Genomic DNA, 21319 nt, shown 5'->3' on the forward strand with positions numbered 1-21319 from the left:
ATAATTACACAGGGAACATGGAACCATTTTTTATGAAAGACCAGCTGGCTGTGGAAATGAACCACAGAGTTGTTTACTAGGAGTATTGCATAGTGCACAAACTGTCTTTTGCTACAAATCCTGTGTTCCAGAATTGTACCCACTGTTTTTAAACCTATATCAGGGTATGATTCATTATTGGTCATTTGTTTATTAAAATAGTATTTTCTTATAGATATCGGACTTTAAAACAGTCCCATAAAAGTCTACAGAACTCCTAAAGATACTACTTATAAAAAATACACAAGCAGACATCCTTGTCTCAGACCCATACTGTTGAGAAGATCAAATTATGTTATATAATCTGAATATTGTTTCCCAAATCCACCATCATTCAGTGACTTGTTCCTTATTTGTATCACAACAGCAGAATACAAGAAGCTGATATGTATTTAAGTTTGAGTGTCCTGGCTGTGTGCCTCGCAAAGAAGCCTCTTCTTTCTAACATATATATGTTCACTACAAAATGTATAATCAGTCCTTCCAGTTTTCTTCACTAGTACATAGTAGTGAAATACTCTCTGAAGGCAGCCTCAAATATTAGTTGTTTCTAGGATAAGATTTTTACTTTTTGTGGTTTTCTGAAAGTCTGTGACTGAGTTTTAAGAATAACCTGTTTCTTTGTGGAAATGATAAAAGAAGTAAAATGAGTTGGCCATTAGTCAAAATTAATTACTATCATTCTAAAGTATTTACTTAGGCCTCTGTAGAGTCCTCTACAGGAATTTAGAGTATTATATGCTTTTCTTTATTCTAGTCATCTGTGGGTTTCATGTTCACAAGCTGGAATCCATGCCTAGATGTATCCAAATTTTTCTATTGGGTTTTTTAAAATTATTTTGCATTTCCCACAAGATTTGATGCTCATTTGAGTGAACATGAAGTTAAGAAATAATTCTAGAAATGTTAGAATAAGATTTAAGAAAATTTTTAATTTCTGTTACTCAATCTTATCATGAACAAACTTAATGAACAAAGTTGTTCATTAATAATCCCTGAATTAAAATGTGACTGCTTGGTGCTTAGTAGTTTTGTTGGAATACAAAAAGAAATATAAATCATCTCTTGCTCTTAATATTCTAGTATGAGCTAGATTTTTCTTTTAAGTGAAGAAAAAAAACCCAACAGAATAAAATATGGCATTAGTTAATCTGAAAAGCTTGCAATGACTGTTAATATCTGTGAAGTGATTATTGCATTCACTGCTCAGAAAGAAACTGAGGCTTGTTTTTCAGTTTTTAAGTACCACATATGTCTTCATCACATTTAAATTTTGGAATTTGCATGCAGATGTGATCATTATGCTGTTTTGAATCTGAGTGCAAGTATCTCACATGCATAGTCATATTGCAGATGTTACATCTCTATCATTTCTTCTTTCAGAATTGCATGCTAAAATTCTTCTGGGAGTTTTACCCACAGTCTTTTACCCTGTATATTGCACTAGGCTGGCACACTCTCACCAAATTTTTAGTGAACTTAGCTGTCCCTTTCCATTTTAAAAGCATCTTACTAAAGGCAGAAAGCAGTGAGTCATCATAATTATTTTCTGTACCTACATCTTGCAAATCAGTACACACTCAAACATCTCTTAAACAACTTCAGAGGTGGGAGTTTCATCATAAATGGTAGGCTGAGAATTGGAAAAGTAAATTGTCACACTCAGGAATAGTATTGTTACCACCAAATCTTTTTACTGGTCTTCTAAGAAAAACAAATCTTCTTTTACTGGTCAGGGCTGCAAGTAGAGTGTTTATCTGACATGGTAAAGCAATACCTGAGCTGGGACAGCTGTCATATCGGAGATAAAGCATTCCATCCACACCATAACGTCATAGCCTGCAGTGAAATCTTCCTAAATTTTAATTTCCTCTGGTGTTAGCCACAGGCAGGGTACAGACTGACTTCAGACTCTTCACTGGAGCACTCTGGAATAAAGTGTGTGCCAGCAGTGTGTAGCTGAATGGGAGAGGTGCTTCACTGGTGCTGTTTGCACCAGCTCTGCCTTTCAGCCGCCATGGCTCTAGGCAACTAACCAAAGCTGAGAGCACCAGCAATTTAAAGTGAATTTAACAACAGGAAGGGAACAGGGAGTTAATTTTTCAGCTAAAGTGAAAAGAGTACTTTAAATCCTTATCTTTACTTTTGGGAGATTGACAAATAGTTATAACTCTCTAGGGAGGCAGCTTTGAACAGAAGACTAAACACTGGCTGAAAGACTCTTCTGCTGAAAGAAAATTGGGAGGGAAAGAAAAAGGAAAAAAGGTTTAAAAAGGTACTTGTCTCTAGAGTAAAAATACCAGGAAGATCAAAGCTTAAAAATCAGTAAGTATCTTCTGAGCATTTATCTCCATAGCCTTAAGGAAATAAGCATAACTTGTTACACTACTGGTAGAGAAAAATATAGAAAGGCAAACCAGGAACCTTACAATAACAATATAAATTTAGGTGCAGATGGAACAACAGAAATCACTTGGAATACTAAGGGTACAGTAAAATAAAATCAATATAAAATTAATGTCTCTGTTCAACACTGCTAATAATGCTAATAATACTGGTAAAGGTGCTATTCAATTTCTAGATCATTCTGTGGAATACTGTCCTGGTTTTGCCTGCAATTCATGTGCTAAATATGAATTCTAGGTTTTATAGCATCTATTCTTTTTCTTTCTCCTTCTCTTGTTAATTAGTAATATATACACATCAAGAGAAGAGAAAACATATGTGATTTATTGTAATAATTATTAAACAAACAGCTCACACTGCCCAAAAATGTAGTTGTTTCCTTACTTCCCTACAACCTCCAGCTGTGAGCTTTCAGTCTTATAACCTCTAAATAGTAGGCCAATCAACATGTAGCTGCTAGAATCAGCAGTAGTGGTAATTGGTAATTTTACCATTTAGCTAATACTCAGTACTTCAGTACAGTCCTAAAAGGTCATTGCTGTTTGCCTCAGCATCCTATTGTGATCTAAAACATAGTTATTAGCCATGAATAGTGCTAAAATCCCATCTAACTTTTAATCAGTTATTGCATGTGTGTGTGTCTTAGTTCACCTGTATTGCCAAAATAGCAACTTGGAAACTTATTTTTGCTCTTTTATCTTGGTTTTCTAGTAACTAATATTCAGTTTTGCTTTCATAAAAAAGGCTGCTTGTTCAGGGCCTAAGAAGTTTGGTGGATAGTGGTAAGAACAAATGCTAAGTGGCTTCCTTGTTCTTTCCATGATGTAAAAAAAGAATCATTTATTTCTCTGCAATGCTGTTTTTGCTTCGCATAAGATCTATTCCTAATATCATGGTAAAATGAAGTGTTCTTGATGATGCATGTCTAAATTTTCATTTTAGTCAGCGTAAAATCTAAACAGCGCTTTACGAATCTCAGGCAGGCAAGTGATATACATGCAAGTTGACTTCACTTACAGAGAAACAGAATGTAATACTTGTGTGTGGGAAAATTTGTAAATAATCTGGTTTTCTTTTGAGTAGGAAGAAAACATGAGATGCAATAGCTTATGAAATGAAATGGCAATGAATTTAGAAAATGTGACAGTTGTTTTGCAACAAGCTTTAAGTGTGTAAATAGTTCCATTACAGTCAGTTTCCTCAATGAGACTTCTCAGTATCTTTAAGTTAGACAAATTATGTAATGAAAAACTTTAAAAGCCATTGGAAGACAATCAAGAAATATTTTTTCTGCATATTATTATTTTGAACAGAATACCTAGATTTAGGAAACATGGAGTATTTTTTCCATAATTTGTACTATTATATGATGTAACAGACTGTTAAAAATGGATTTTCAATTATTTTTTCCAATGTGCAGTGATTTGAATATTACTAAATACTGTAGAAAATAAGAAATTAATTATTAATTTTTTTTAAATCTACTGTAATTTTGTGGAGCTATAAAGATCAAACTGTACCCATTTTTCACTATAAGGGCTGTCTGCTTTCTGAAACACTTTGCGAAAATCATGTTACATAAAAAAATACCTTTTTTTTTTTTTTTTTTTACCTTAACTGGAAAGAACTTTTACACTGTAGTGAAAAAGATAGAAAAGAATAAGATCTCAGCAACCTTCTATAGCTAATCTAGAAGAAGAATCTAGATCTCAGATCTCTAGATCTCAGAAGATATCATGTAATTTACACTGTTACACTGTTACTGGCCTTGCATATGTTTTGCATCAGTTAATTTAGCCTTACTAGATGTTTTCCTGATGTATAATAGATAACATACTCTTACCTGACTCAGAATCATTAGAAAAAAAGTCCCCAAAATTCAGGTGGTGTATCCTAACTTTTAAACCCCTGGTAGTTTCTGATGTCCTACATTAGGTTTAAAGCAGGAAGTAATTATTTACAGCTCATAGTTGATTACGATTTTGGTTTTCATGTAGAATAAGATACTTTCTAAGGAATTTTTATCTCCTTTTCTGGAATAAAGTACTTTGTCCAAATTTAAGCACAACGTAAGGGTTCTATGTGTGGTAATTAATTTTTTGGGGAGCATTTTTAGATTCTTATTTATGAGAAAGGTGTTTCTGTTAAGCTTCTTGAAAACTGGTAAAAATATTTACGTTTCTTGTCAATTTTTGAAGGCTTCAGCAGGACATTATCTTGTAAAAACATTATTTTTTTCTCTTATGAATAATTAAGTAATAGAAGCTCAAATAGTCTTCCTGTTGGAGCTGCAAAGCATGATCAGCAACAAACATAGAGATTTATGAGGTACTTGCTGATAACTTCCAAGATCTTTCAGACTTTTTAGTGCAGAGGGAGATTTTCAGTGTTTTCAGGCAAGAACTTTGTCATGTTCCTGCAGTTGTCATCTCCATGATGCTAACTTTTGTGAAAAGGCAGCTGCTAAATTCCAAAGAGTTAGAGAACTAGAAAATGTTGGTCTAACTGCTAATAGAGAAGCATAAACATTTTAGGACCAAAATACAAGAAACTGTGTTTTCTCAAAGGTCTTGCTGATGGTCTTTGAAGTGGTTACTGGGTTTTCAAAGGACATTAAGATGTTAAGGTGGGGCTTTGGAGATAAAAGTGTTTATGGACATACACCTGCAATAGGTCATGAAGGCTTAAATGGGTCATATTAAAGGTTGAAAATCAGAAAGAATGAACATCGGGAGGCATCAGAATAAATAGTTTAGACAAAACTTTTCTGGAAGCACAGTATTTAAAGAAAGAGCACACACACAAGAAGCTGCCTATATGTTAGCAAAATATTTTTCTCATTTGCCAAAGGAGCTGGAAGTTACAGAAAAGGCAAAAATAACTAACCCTTTATTTTAGAACCCCTCTTACATTTCATTTAATAGAACAGCTTGTATTATATCACTTAAAGTGATACATGCTCAAATTCTCAAAGTAAAAATGCCATAATGAAAGAAGAAAGTTGTTTAGCACGCACAGATTGATTTTTAAGTCTTCTTCAGGTACAAAAAAATATTGGAATACTGAATTACTTTTGTGGGGTCTGAAATTTATTGCTATGTATTTGTTTAGTGGTAGAAATTATTTCTCAATTGCTGTAAGTCTGACCTCTTCGCAATTGCTTCTAAGGAGTACGTATAAAAATCTTCATGCCTACCTCTCCAGCCTACAGGAAAAATAGTTCAATCTCTTTTCTCTAAAAGAAATGAGTTTTGTATTGTTGTAAAATGGATGACAGATGTTACTACTAATAAATCCGAAGAGAAACAGTTTTATTATTGAAAGCATATATAACCCTGCCCCTCTCAGTCAATTGCTTGCACTACTCCTGTGGCTTAGGGCCTTCCACTGAGTTTTAATTCACCACTGGACACATTCACATCTTCTATTATCAAGAATTCTGTGTTCTTCATTTGTACCTTCTTCATGCAGCTTATCAGATGTTAAGTCTGTTGACAAAGTGAGAGTGGAGGTTTTTTGTGGTTACGCTGGTTTTGATGTACTTGACATATGCAACGCTCTGCTAAGCTTACTCTGTCACACTGTGTCTGCTCAAAGGCAGGAACTGGCTCTCCACAGCTGTTTGACTTCGTTTACTATTCTACACAAAACAGTTTGTGATGAATTTGCAAGTAACTGACACAACATGAAGCTTTCTTCTTTCTCTGTTTCTCTCCCCTTACCCTCCTCCACCCCGCCTGACATGATGACTCTTGGCCCTTCCTGTAATTACACTGGACTATTCAGATATCATCACAGCCTTCATTTAGGTCCATGACTTCCAGCTATGCTGAAAAAAGCCACGCTTCGCACCAGTGAAGTATTCCACTGGAACTGAGGCATCGCTGGTTTTTGTTAACTAATCGTCATTTTCATTTGCAGAAATGTCTTCTACAAAAAATTAGAACAAACCAAAGCAAAATCAACTAGAAACAACAAAGGGTCATAATTTAAAAATATCAGGAATGATTGATGATCTTTGATTAGATGGATGGGAAAATTGGTGAGAAAATTAAACAGAAACTGTGAAAACTAAAAGCTTGCCTATATTGTACATAAAATCAGTTTAATATTTACTGTGCAAATGTTTAAAAATATTATAGACCACATTTTATTAGTACTTTAAATATATTCATTCAGACTCTAGACTAACAAATTTCAATTTACACTGCCTGTTGTGGATTTTGATTTCATTACCTTTTTTAGAGGTAGCGCACTGAATTTCATAATTATTTAAAATAATTAAATAGTAGTTTAAAAAATTATGATGAGCTTAGGGATGTGAACCTTGATCTTAGCATATAAAAGGTTTTAAAAAAAAAACCTTTTTAACATCCTGTGTCCAGCCAGGATTCTATTTCATATTACTGACAATTTAAATTGTAGCGGAATTACTCAAGTTGTAGCAAGAGTTGTAGAAAAGCTGAGTAAATCTGGTGTTGTTCTACGTTCAACATCTTGTGAATGAATTCCCGCATCACTTCTCATTTACAGTTCCATGAGAAATATAAGTTGTTGCTAGACAAATGTGAAAATGTCATGTTTAAAGTAATCTCTCTCCTTCAGTCTTTCAGAGAGCCTGCTTGAGTATGCTCCATTCAGCTCACAGTGATGCACAATACCTCTTTCAAGGCTGTGTGAATATTATTGTGAAAAATGTGTTGGAGTAGCATAGGACAGGAGCAAGCTCCCAGCAGATGAGAGCAAGTGCTGCCCTGCATCACCTCTGTACAAGCTCAAGGCAGGGCCTCTGCCATGCTTCTGAGCATGCTGGGGTGTCAAGCGTTTTCTTCCACATGATAACTCAAAGTACAGACCTTATCTATCATTTCTAATAGTAGCACTCACTATTACATCATAAAGTATATTCAATCACAGACTATTCCCACTTTTACTTCATCTTAGGGCAGCAGTGAAATTTCAGGTTGGACTCAAAGTCACAGTTCTAAACATTGGGCTTGGGTGACAAAATGAACCTTTGACATTATGAATCTTCAAGTCTTTGTGAGATGAAAACCTTGAAATGTTGACTGCTTAGCCATGTGTATGCTGTAAAGTGTTAGTGTGAAGTTCTGTGTGACTCCGTGAAGTTTTTTGTCAGCAGTGGTTATTCAACTTGCCAGAGGACTGTGAAGAGCTGAATTTTAAGCAGTGTGTGTCCTCTGATAGAGAGAAAGCCTTTCTGTATCCTTCTAGACCAGAAGTCAATGGTATTTTCCCCGTAGCATCTTTGTATGGACAGAGACATTTTAAGTAGTGAAACTCATCCAAACAAAAAAGTAATTAATATCTATTCCCTTCCATTCTTTTTCCTATACACCTGTTCTTTGCTAACAGATCCCTTTTAGAAGATGGGCAGCTTCTCAGTATCTCTGAAAGGGAATGTTGCCAAAAGTGGTGACACACACAAGTAGTGAGAGGGATTCCTCCCTCGTATTCAGGCATATGAGGAGAAAAGTCTAGAGTGTCGCACTATATTAAGAACAGCGAAGCAGTATGACATAGACTCTAGATAGGTTATACAAGAGTGCTAGTTTTAATATTCCAGATCTTCTTTTATAGACAGGTCCAAGAGGTAAAACTTTTATTGGGCATTAAACTAACACATCACCATCATTGGTCAATTAGGCACTGCATCCCTTGACCGTTTCCTTCAAGTAAATAACAAAGATCCAAACAACATCTGCAAAAGTTTTTGTCTTTCTCCAAGGACTGTTTGGATTCCTCCTTATGATCTCTCAGGCTAGAGTAAGAACCTTGTGTGACTTGGTTCCACAGGCTCTGTGCTCCCTGTCTGCTTTCTTGCATTCAGTATCCATATAGAGCACTCCCACTCCCTGTGTAGCCAAGCAATAAGAGAAGAACTTCACCATCTACTCGCAAAGGAACTACTTTCTTCCTTCTGTTAAAGATTCATACAGTTTCAAAGATGCCAGCTGCTTTAACTTCTACCAGTACTTTGGATTCTGTCTTTTGCTTACATATATTAGGAGTACATGATATAAGGCATTGTTTTGTGTCTTACATCTTCCAGCCTTTTCTTAATTGATGTTCATGTTCACACGTGTCCAAAGTGGTGGAAAGACTTAAAATAAGCAAAGAAAACATAAAAATGGGGAAGTACTGTGTCTCTTGCTTTTTTATAGTCACCTATCTGTAATCAGGTAATCATTTTGAATGTGGCAAGTATGCTTTTCAGAGTAATGAAGATGAATGCTGCATTGATTTAGAAAAGCAGTTCATATTTTATATTAACAACATTAGTATAACACTGAATAGTAATGAATTTGGAGGGATATCTTCTTTGACTGCATTTTTCCAAAGTCCATTTCCAGTTCTGACAACATAAATCTTTTTTCTCCATCTCTTCAGCAACAGGACTTCTGTTGGGTTTTTTTCATGTTTATGTTTTCTGTTTATTGAAAAAATGCAGTAACATTGAAATTGTTACATCTGTACAGCTGCATTGTTTTGCTGGGCACCAGAAAAGCAGTTGAAATGCATAGACACTACTGCTTTAATTCACTGCACCACTGCACCACATGCTTTTAACATGCTGCACCTGGTATCTTTTGTTAAAACTCAAGGGATGCAATTTCATAACCCTTATTCCTCATTTATTTCTTTTAGGGAGCTAAACAGTAGGTCTTTTGGGGTATCTTTCTAACCACTTACCAAAGGGAAAATGTCCCCTTTCTCTTCCTGAAATGTACAAGTTTGATGCCGAGCTAGAAATGCAGAAAATAGTGTTGTTCTCCTTTAAAAACAATACTTCAACAAAGTTAATGGTTTTGACAAGTTCCTTTGTCAGGTTCCTAAATTCTGCAGCGGTGACATTAATGCAGTTAGTATAGTTTATAGTTGACAGTTTGGGTTACAGAGTATGTAGGCTGCATTAAAAAACATTGAGGAAGATTATGGCGTTGAGGAAATGATTCCTTGAAAGCAGTGTAAGATCAGTAACAGAAATGGCCATGATGAGGAAGGAGGGAGAGGCAGACTGTATGTGAGAACTCCTTTAACAGGGTGCTATTACTTCCTCTTTTCTCTCTTGCTCTTTTGAATGCAAGAAAACAAGATGCTTCTAAAGCGTCCTCAAACTGAGATGCTGGTACTTGATGGTGGTGATTTATTGCTTTACACTTCAGTCTGAGTACAAGGTAACTACTTACAGAAAGTGTCATATGTATTTTATTAGTATAAATACTTTAACACAGCGTAGTAATGAGTAGAAAGGACAGGTAGAAAAGGAAAGGAATGTTTTTACATGTTCTGGACCAGTCAGTGTATTCAGGCTACAAAACAAGTGGTCTGGTGTATATATGAACCTGCTGCTCATCTCATTATTTACCTCACCATAAAGCTGTATGTGATGTGAAAAAGTAAAGCTTAAAGAAAAGACTGCCTGTGTTGCACTGCTTTCCCCTTAATTTTTCTAATAAAGTGAAGGAGGATGTAAAAGCACAAATATTAGTATGTTAAAATATTGACTGGATAGAGCAAGCATGCTTTTTTTGTTTTCCTAATCTTGATTCTTGGCAAGCCCCAATTTAACCTCGATTTTGTGTAATCTAAATCCTCACCCTGTCTGGAAACTAAGCCTTAAATCAGAAACAGTAATCATGGAAATTCATGTTGCTGGCTTTTGCAGTCCTCTTGTCTTTTATTCACCAGTGCAAAATATATAGTATTTTCCTTGTGAATATTTGCATATGGAAATATGTGGCATGCTGTATTCTCTTTGCTTCAGAAGTTTAGCATTTCTTTTTCCTAAATATATAATACCCTGCTCTTAAAACATCACATTCTCTGCCTTTGTTTCATTACCTCAGACTCTGAGTCCTGTCGTTGTGTTAGATAAGGGGTGTTTGGTAGGGATCCTTGAATTCCATACCTTTTTTTTTTCTTTTTTTTTTTTTTTCTTTTTGGGACACAGCTTTTTGTATTTCCTGTCATGTTCCAGATGAACAGAACAGTCAGACATCCAAAAGTTCAGTCATAACCAAATTTGGTCACATTCATGTTCAGATGATACGCTCTGCTTTAAGCTATGACATGGCTGTGTACAAATATGAGAATAAAGCTTTACTTTGAGGCTCGTGTTTTCATAGAGTGTTAATACACAAATGTTAATTCTTGTTGTTCAGAATGTCGTCATTAAAGCAGTGTAAGAGGTATTTCATTGTTCGTGTGAGTGAGACAGGTCACTTTGGGAAAAGCTTGCTATGTGCAGTCTAATTTTTCAGATTTTGAAAACTGCTGAAAGGTGCAAATTCCTTTTTCCATTTTCATGTCCTTATGAAGATATCTAATTTCAAAGGCTCAGTGCACTCATTTGTTAAAACAGAGAACTTATTTAAAGCTAAATGCTAATAACAATGAATGTTAACTGACTTAATGCAATGTGAAATTGCTGCTTCAACATTCATACAAATGATAATTCAGTCTAAGTGGCTCTATGTTCTGTTATATAGACATTACTTTGCAATTTGCAGGGTAATTGCATACAGAGCTACTAAACAAATTTGTTGTCTTTTGTATCAAAATGTGCTTTGCACATCTCTTCAGTATATGAAGATACTTTGAAATGCATTGGTTTTGATGGGATGGTATGGACAGCTGTTCTTATGTTGAATTTTTACTGATCATCTTATCAATGCTTAATTCACTTTCCTTGTGTGCTAAAATTGTGCAAAATTAAAGAGAACTCCCAACTGATACCAAGATCTATTATTCTAGTGGAGCCATTACCCTGCTTTGCTGATATACAGCACCGCTAAGAAAAAAGTATCCATCTGTATATAGCAACTTTGAACAAAGGATCCCACAAAATAATTTATTGTGTGTTCATAATTACTTCTATTTACCAAAATTTGCCTTGTAAAGTGTTTCAGTATGAATAATGTTTATTAACTGCCACTTCTCTGATGCTTTATATCTTTTAAATCCAATTTAATTTTTATGTATAATTAGAATTGGCTCTGGTTTTGTTTTTCAATTCCTTTATATGCATGGTTCTTCAATAATAGTACAGAATACCAACTTCACTGTGAAATGGTGATTTTTAGTTCCTCCCCCAGTCTCTTTGATTTTAGTGTTCTCAATCCTGCATTCAGTTCAGTAGGAAGAAGAATGATTTTGAATAATACGGTCATGATGTCAAAACAGTGCAAATTATATGCTGCTGCCATCTGGAATAGTGAAAATAAAAGCTTTATTTACACTGTTCTTTGAAATAATAAACTTAATTGTGGCAGTTTATCTTCAGTATCTATAATGTATTCAGGGAATGCTCCATGTGTGCCTTTTTATTCTGTGAGCTACAGAATGACTAAAATGTGCCTGTGGCAAACCTATCAGTGAATCTTGAAATAGAATCACTTTCTTTTCTTCTGGAATAGAGTAGAGAACCACCTTCCATTTGCACAATAAGAATAATTGGTTTACATAAGCAAAATTTTCAAGAGGCACAGTCAAACACTATGAGTATGTATTTTAGTTAGGCAGATTACACAGATTTAACTACAGGTTAATATTCTGGTCTAGACATGAATATGAACTCCAGATTCATATTCTGGAACATGTATATTTCAATGGTGAAAATAGTTAATGAAAAACTAAATACTTAACAAACATATTAGCCAATTTTAGTTACAACTCTCTGGCCTTGAGCCTGGTGCTGTAACTTTGCCTTTATAGTCCGTAATCCAAAACCAAAGTCCTAACAATTTGCTTTGGGTACTTCCCACTTGTACTTCATATCGTAGTAATATCATCATATTGTGGTGTAACTCAGAAGACTATTCACACTATTCAGTCTTTCATGTTAAAACATGATGGTGATTGCCAGAGTGATTCAGTAAGGTAGCCGTGCAAAATTTAAGATTTCAAGACTCAATCTGTTTCTAAAAGCTAGCACTCTTCTTGCTGACAGGAGGGCCTACTCATGATCTGAAAGTAACCTTTTAAAGAAAAAGTAGTCAAAATGTTAAGAAGCTGTGGCACAAATCCTAGCTAAATACAACTATTTTTTTTTAGCTGTTGTATATTAAACATGCAGATTTACCACAAAGTGTCAAAGTCATTGTACTGAAATCCTCTTCTTTCTTTGTATCCAGCCTTTGTATATGTGTAGTCTTGACAGTACACTTTCATAGCTTGGGAAGTTCAGTTCCTGAAATCTTATGAAATAAATACATCACTAAAAAAATTTTAAGAAGAGATTGCAACAGCACATTTTTTCTTTAAGATGAGAGGAAATAGTTAAGTGATGAGCAGAACAGAATTTATTATATATAGTTGTGGTACAGCTATGTTTTTTTCTATCAATACCACTTAAAGATATGTATGGTTTCTTTTTTTGGTAGAGTATAATTTTAACTTGTGGCTATTTTCAAGATTCCACTCCATCAAAATTTTGTTCACCCAAAAACACTGAGTTTGAGTCTCTAATCTAAATGCTGTTGCATTTATGAGGGCAAACTCACCTCTAGGACAAATGCAGCAACAAATAAAATTACGTATTTTACATTTGTTTTTGGTATACTTGTATTGAGATTTGAATGTAAAGGCTAATATGCTTTTTCCAATTATGTTTCTTGGAAGGGAAGCAATTACTGAACTGGCAGCCAGGACATTGTTTGCAGAACATAGAATTATAAAATCATTAAATGGCCTTAGAAGGTATCTTAAAGATCATCTATTTCCAAGCCCTCTATAATGCACAGGGACACCTTCAACTAGACCAGGTTGCTCAGACCCCTATCCAACCTGACCTGGAACAAGTCCTTACCAAGTTCAACTCCAGCTTCACCTAGACCTTCCTGACATCATCCTACATAACCATACTTTATTCCTCTACTCTTCTTAGGTCACCACCCATCCTAGCTTCAGCTGCCTGTGCATTTGCTTCTTTCCCTTCAGTCTGACCAGCAGTTCCCTACTCAGCCCTGCTGTTCCTTTGCCTTCCTTCCTCAGTTTCTTGCTCCTGGGGATTGCCAACTCTTGCACTCTGTGGAAGACTTCCTTGAAGATCTGCCATCTCTGTTCCACTCCCTTGTCCCTGAGGGAAGTTTCCCAGTGGATCCCACTGGCTATCTCCATGAAGAGTTGGGAGTCTGCTTTCCTAAAGTTCAGGGCCTAACTTTGTTCCTCGCCCGGCCCATATTGCAGGACTGCAAACTCCACCAGTGCATGATCACTGCAGCCCAGACTCCCTCCAGTCTTGACGTTCAAGGTCAGCTCACTCACACTGGTGCCCATCAGATCCAGAATTGCTTGTCCTCTGGTAGGGCTGCTGTGTATTCCTTGGCTCAAGAAGGTATCCCTCATGCTTTCCAAGAGTCTCCTGGCTTGCCTGCAGCCCGCTATGCTGCTTTCCCAGCAGATTTTGGGGTGGTTAAAGTGCCCCAGCAGGACAAGAGCCTGTGATCATGGTGCTGCCTGTAGCTGGAGCAAGAGGGCTTCATCAGTAGGGTCCCTTTGATCAGGGGTCTGTACTTAAAACCACCCACAAGGTTCCCTTTCTTGCCTTGGTCCCTAATTCTTACCCATGGGCTTTTGACCTGCTTGTGGTTGTTTTTCAGAGACAGTTGATGTCTCTACCTCCTGATGTAGAGGGCAACCCCTCTGTCTCTCTCTTTCCTCACCTGTCTCTTCTGGAGAGCCTGTAGCCATTGATAGTCACACTCCTGTCACATCCCACAAGTTTCAGTATTGGCAAGAAAGTGACAACTTTCTAGCAGCACAGTGGCTTCCAGTGTCTTTGTTGTCCATTCTGTGTGCATTGGGTGGCAATGTCAAACCGATCGAATATGCTGAGTTGAGAAATACTAAGAACCATGATACAAAGCAAAGCAAGGTCATTTTGCAGCATTATCTCTTAAGGGCTCATATGTTAACCTCTCTTTGTAATTGTTTTCTGTACTGTTCAGATCATACACTGAAAAATAACGTTTGTGGAGTTCATGCAACAGCTGGAAATTATACTAGCCCTGTACTAAATGCATTATTTTAATGCCAAGAATTAAATTCAGCACCTTTAAGATACATGACAAATTCAAATAATGTGGCCTATTTCTAAATCACTTGTATCTGTCATCCTAAACAAAATACATATTACATGGATAAGTCACTAAGCCACAAGGACAGAGAAATCTGACCTTTAATGGCCTCTCAAAATGACAGTACCAAATGGCTTTGAGAAGGTCAAGTCTGATTTAAATTGTTGATGAATTGGAAACCAATTGACTAGAACTGAATATTACATGGGATAAGTAGTATATACTATAGTTTAGAGCCTAATAAGCATAGTAATGATCAGTAAAAAGTAATTTTCTGGCCACCTCACATAAAACTGTAGGGGTACTAATATATAAAAATTTTGTAATAGTTACTTTTGTCTTACTGTGACAGAGATGCAGTTGTTCAGTGATTTGATGCTCAGCTTTGATTCACAGAGTGATGATCTGTCATACTTGGTATCACTAAAGTGTAAAGGCAGTTGTACGAATCATGAATAAATTTAGAGAAAAAAAAATAATTAACATCTTAAAAACTAAATCCACTGTGATAAGCCCTCCAATTAGAAATTTCATAATTTTTTCTGGTCCATTTGATGTTGACTATCTGGGTTTATTGACAGATACCTGAAAACCAGGTTGGACACCAGCCACAACTGTCAAAAATATAACAGTTCTGGGTATTTGAATGTTACATCATGATGTTTCTCATGAAAATTTCATAAAGAGCATTCATTCAAAGAGATTGTATGCATAAGGCAGATGGATAGAATTTAATTGCCCTTATTAAAAATAAGAAAGGGAGGCTCTTTACTACTCCATCCTGCTAACATTCAAGATAGATTATCTTTGTTGTACACTTAGGTATTTGCAAAAGGGACTCTACAGTTTTCTGTATTAGCCAGGTAGGAAAGGCCATAAAAATCCGGTCCTGTGTCACATGTCAAATCTTGTCAGCTAATACCAAAGCAAAGACTTTCATAAGCAGACATGGAACATACCTTTCTTTGGGAAGAGCCTATGGCTGGTGAATGATTTGACATTTATCAGCTGATTGGTAGAAATCCTAGTTCTGAAGAGTCAAGGAAGCTTGTTGGACAGTTGTGATCACTGTATTAAGGCTCTGGGATGATTTGGGTGCAGCTTTTTTTCTTCTCTTCCAGTTGCAGGTGTTAACATTGATTAACAGATGGGCCCACATGGTTCCATTAGTGTCATCACCAAAATGTTGGTTTCTTTGACAATGAGATGGCCTATACATGGCACCAGTTTGCTGGATGGAGATGGGATTCAGCTGCCTCAAAGGGTGAAGAGATTCTTTGGTCAAAGGCTAGCAGGGCTTATTGGTGGGGATTTATATAGGGAACAGAGATACCATGAAGTTTAATAGTGATAAGGTGTGGGACAGCATGCCATCCCACAGATGCTAGTTAGATGGCTGAGCCAGAAAGGGCTGGGAAGGGCCTGAGGGCCAGCACCAAGACATTCCATCCACACCAGACAGAAAGTCAGCTTCATTGAGGAGCAACCTAAAACCCCTTTGTGCTAACACACGCAGCAGGGTGGTACTAGAAATGTGTGGATGCCTGCAGGTCTATGACTTTAATTAGTATCATGGAAACACAGGGACCTCTCCTATGACTGGAGTGTTAGAATAAAAGAATGCAGCCACTACACATCATATTTGAAAACCCATGGCAGTCCAGTGAAGTTCCCACCAACAGGAAAGGGGAAAACATGATCTACACTTTTGAAGAGGGAAATAAGAAAGAACAAGGAACTACAAGCTAGACAGTCTCACATCAATGCCTGGCAAGGAGCAGATCCTCCTGGAAATTATTCTAAGAGACACTGAAAATAATGAGGTGATTTTTGACAGCCAACATGGCTTCACTAAAGGCAAATCATGCCTGACAAATTTGAAGCCTTCTTGGATTGCATTACAGCAATGGTGGACAAGGAAGGGCAGCAAATCTGTATGTATTTGTGCAGAGCATTTGACACTCTCCTACTCATCCTCTAAACTGGAGGGGTGTGAATTTTGGCAGGTGATAAAAAATAGGCTGGATGATGGCACTCCTGGAGTTGCAGTCAACAGGTCAATGTTTAGTTAGAAACTAGTGCCAGCTGAGGATCCTCAGGGATTTGTACTGGTACCAGTGCTACTTGGCACCTTTGTCAGCAGCATGGGCAGTGGGTTTGAATGCTCCCCTAGCATTTGCCAAGTTTGCCAATGACATTAAGCTGTGTGGTGGGGTCAGCACACTGAAGGATGTGGATTGACCTTAACAGGCTTGAGAGGTGGAACCTGAGTAAGTGCAACAAAGCCAAGTGAAATGTTCTGCACCTGTGTTACATCAAGCAGCAATATGGACTTAGTGAAAAATGGATTGAGACTTACTCTGGGGAGAAACACATGATTGTTTTTGGATGAAAAGTATGATATGACCCTGAAATGAATACTCACAGATCAGAAAGCCAACTGCATCCTGGGCTGCATCAAAAGAGGCATGTTCAGGAGGTCAGGGGATATGCTTATATCCCTCTACTCCTTATTTGTGATACTCCCACCTGGAGTATTGTGTCCAGGTCTGGGGCCTCCAACACAAGAAAGACTTTCATTAGTTAGAATGAGGCCAGTAGAGAGCCACAAGTTGATTAGAGGTCTGGAATACCTCTTTCTACAAAGAAAAACTGAGAGTTGGGGCTGTTCAGCCTAGAAAGTAAAAAATGTTCTGGAGAGCTTGTTAAGCTTTCCAGTATCTAAAGGGGGCTACAAGAAGGCTGGAGTGGGGCTTCTCAGAAGGAATAGAAAATGGAAGATTTTTCCTTAGCTGAAGAAGGATAGATTTTGATTATATCTTAGGAAGAAAAGCTCTACCCTGAAGATGGTGAGGCACTGAAATAAGTTGCCCAGAGAGATTGTGGACCCCCCATCCATGAAGGTGTACAAAACCAGTTTGGATTTATCTCTGAGTAAGTTGGTCTAGTGGAAGAGGTTCCTGCTCATGGCAGAGGTGTCAACTGTAGATGACCTTTTCTAAATTATTCTGTATTTTTGTGGTTATCTATGCGCACTTGTGCAAGCAATTTTGTAGCTCGTGAGCAGTGTCACACCCCAGGAACTACAAAGAACTGTAGGCTGTACTTGCTTACTATACATTTTTTCAGAAAAGTCTGAAGACTTATCTGACCTCTTTGAAAATATGACACTTCTTAACTAAAGAGAGGTATTATTTTTTTTAATGTTGAACAATTTCTACTGTTAGTTTTATCCCCTAATCAATTATATCAGTAATGACTAGTCAAGACATTCAATAACATGTGTATTATAGTTAGTGTTGATCCTCTTTATTTCGTTATTTTTGATTTTCATTTTTGAATGGAAGTAATATTATTTTGCAATAAAAATATTTTTGCCATTTCAGTGGAATTGAAGAGCAAGATTGTGTATTTTGAACAGGTTTTTTAGCCATGAAAATTCGTGATCCAACTGTGCTTCCACTGTTACTTGCTAGCAGGTGTCACATTATGAAGGGCAATTATTCTTCTGCAGATTTTTTTGGTATTTCAGTATTAATCACACTAGCATGAGGATCTTGGGCTATATCTGAATATTTTAATAGACACTGTTGTATCTATTCAATATCATTACGAGTATCCTGCCACTTAAACTTTGCTATCCACACAGCTCCAATGTTTACAATTTCTCAGTGTTTTGCATTCATATAATGCATTCATCTTCACAGCATTTCCCTGTACCAGTAAAGCGTTGTCATGGCCATCTGTAAGATGGACAGTCGAGCACGGGAGCAATAGATTTTAAGGGGAACAGCAGATAAGTAATAATGATAGAAGCAAGAGACATAACTTGTGTCTTCTGAGTCAGTGGCCAGATCTTACACTACGTGATCATCCTTCCTTCGGTACTTCTCTGGTATAAAGAGAAGGGGTTTTCCCTATTGTTAGTAGACATGGTAATTCAATATTTCATGTAAAATAGTAAGGACTCTTGCAAGCAGGGCAACACCAGCGTTTTATGGTACCATTGTATGATTCCAATGATTGCATGCTAGGTAGTGTATCTCATCTGATTTTATAATTCTAAAGCTTGTAGCCATTTTTTTATGTACTTTTGTATCAGCATTTTGATCATTTGATTGTTTGTTGTTTACAAACAATTAGGTGATTACTGAATGCTAAGCAGGATGATGATTTGGGCTTTCATGCAGTACTGCACAACTAACATGAAATCCCTCAATTTATACATTTCTTTTTCAGAGGATCAAATTCCTCGAGGTTTTCCAACTATTGATATGGGCCCACAGCTGAAGGTGGTTGAACGAACTCGTACAGCTACCATGTTATGTGCAGCCAGTGGCAATCCTGATCCTGAAATAACTTGGTTCAAAGATTTCTTACCTGTTGACACAAGCAACAACAATGGCCGCATCAAGCAGCTACGCTCAGGTAGGGTCTTGTTACTGTTTCCACCGACGCCCAGAGTTGTTCTCTCTCACTTTTTCTTTCTTTTTTTTTTCTCTTCCTTTTTAAACGATTTTATTTATAGGTAATAATTTCTCTTTCCCCTCTCCTTTTCTGTGTTACTGAGTGTGTTGTCCATGTCTGTGATGTTGTCATAGCTTCCTATAGAGTCTGTCTCTATGTGTTTTGCAGCTTCTGTTTACTCCACATTGCTCACTGCTGTGACTGTATTTTTTGATAATTTTTTTCTTTACTGCTTTTTGCAGTACTTGATGGATCCATTTTCTCCTCTTTCTTTCTTCTTTCCTTTTAATTTTTTTTTAACAAATTTATTTCAACATTGGACTTCATTCAGAAATTGCAAGGAGTACCAATGGTTATATTCATCAAAACCAAAACCTGCATTAGACACTTCAATTAAAATCTAAAATGTGTTTATTGCTGTCTTTTCCACATTTGACTTCACCAAAGATTAGCCAGTTTGGACACATCTTCTTTCCTCTCACAAATACATAAAGCACAGTACTTCTTCCCATGCAGATTTATACCTGGAAAAAAAAAAAAAAAGGAAATAAAATCGTTGTGTAATCTGTGGAACAAAGTTGGGGTTTTTTTGCTGCCTGAGCATTTTTACCAACACATTTAGCCACAGTAGTGTGCGTCCACGCTAAAGCTTTATGAATCCTATATTTTCTGGATCTACAGAAGTCTGCTTTTGGTGTAGATTCCAGCTTTTGCTGCTCTCTCTCTCTCTCTTTGCCCTTGCACCTCCCTAGCAGTTCTCTCACTCTCCTCCTGCCCTAGTTTATTCTTTTGCTCTCTTTAGATTAAAAACAAAACAAAAAAAACCCAAAAAACCAAAACCATCTCTAAATTTATCAAGTTGAAAGCTTATCCCAAAATAAGATCACTGATCATTGGGATATAATGAGCTTTTTTCTTTGACAATTGTAGTAGATACCATTGTAGAATCTAAGTTGTTTAATCACGTGTCTTCCCAGAATTCTCAGCTTTTGACCTGTCCTGTGATGTTAAATCGTCTTGTTAACCTACTTTTTGCTTGTTGTCAGCAGAACTGTGTAAATTAACCTTCTGTTAATGTAAATTAAGATTTTTTCACATGTGACATAGATGATTTAGTATATAAAGCTTTAACTGAAAACTTTGTACCAAATTATAAGGAATATAATAATATTTTTATGCTGTCTTTCTTCTCTCCGTATTTAAATCTCCAGAATCTATTGGTAAGTGCTTAGTTCTGAAGCGCACTTCACCCCCACTAATTTCCATATTCAGAATATTATGATTATGATTATGATAATTATTATATGATTAGTTTTATTATTCTTAAAATGCATGGCATGCATTTTACTAACAGTCAGTGTAGTCACCAGATCCCTATAGTGGCGCACACGCACACCTCCACAGAAATGTTGTCTTATCAGTCATAGCAACACCTAAAAGAAACAGTACACATGTATCACATAGATCTAGAATAGTAAATGCCATAATCCAGCCTAAACTACAGTGTTTGTTTTGAGATAGACTTCAGTGTATCCTCTTTTCATATATATATAGAACTATATATATATATATTTAAATAGAATTTCCAGTATTTTCCTAAAATATGTCATAAGTACAGTTTTGTAAAGTTTCCTTTAAGTATTTGAGGCATATTTGATACATATCTAACCCTATATAACCAAACGTCTAAGAATTCAGATGCTGCTCTGAGAATGGCAGTGCAGCCAATTATAGCCTTTCTGCCCTTTGTGGTACAATGCAACTTGCTTTTATAACCTGATAATACTATCTAATATATTCCTGTTTTAACAGTATAGTAATTCAAGTTTCTCTTAAGACCTTATTTAATTCTGTAAATCTAATTTGATTCTTCTTCCAAAGCCCTAGCCTCCTTCTTCTCGTACTAATGCTTCTTCTTTCTAATCTTATTTGCATTCATATTATCCACCCAGGTGGTACACCAATAAGAGGTAAGAGTGCTGAACTAACGTTCACAGAATGATCTTACTCATTCTTTCTGTCCTTTCATCCCTCTCATATTTGTCCTGTTTTTGGTTTTGTTTTGTTTTGTTTTCCATAAGGAAAAAACAAAACAAAACAAAAACCGTGGAAATGTCCATCATCTGATTTTCTTTTTCCTTTGTCCTGTTTGGTTATGATCAGTGACTCTCATATTGTGATCTTTCTTTCTTCACATTGCCTTTTCCTTTCCCCTTTTCATTTGTTCATTAAAAAAAAAAAATAAAAATTAATTAATTAATTTGTGATATGCTTCAAAGAAAGCATATCCAGGTCTCCTGGCCATA

The 21319-nt window shown here is 36.4% G+C and overlaps 1 protein-coding gene across 29 annotated transcripts in view; it reads left to right on the forward strand.

The window, feature by feature from the left end:
* The window catches only part of PTPRD (protein tyrosine phosphatase receptor type D), a 1176387-nt gene that overhangs the window by 1021962 nt on the left and 133106 nt on the right, over positions 1-21319 (forward strand). For 27 of the 29 annotated variants that reach the window (XM_086870058.1, XM_086870064.1, XM_086870061.1 and 24 more), the window contains one exon: positions 18786-18974. In XM_086870058.1, coding sequence (XP_086726184.1) covers positions 18786-18974 — 189 coding nt within the window. Of the gene's footprint in view, positions 1-18785; positions 18975-20965; positions 20984-21319 lie in introns of all 29 variants that reach the window. The other 2 variants (XM_086870054.1, XM_023943550.2) reach the window with 1 other exon arrangement.

This window comes from Cyanistes caeruleus, chromosome Z, assembly GCF_971803275.1.
Source record: "Cyanistes caeruleus chromosome Z, bCyaCae1.hap1.1, whole genome shotgun sequence".
In the NCBI taxonomy this organism is placed as follows: Eukaryota; Metazoa; Chordata; class Aves; order Passeriformes; family Paridae; genus Cyanistes; species Cyanistes caeruleus.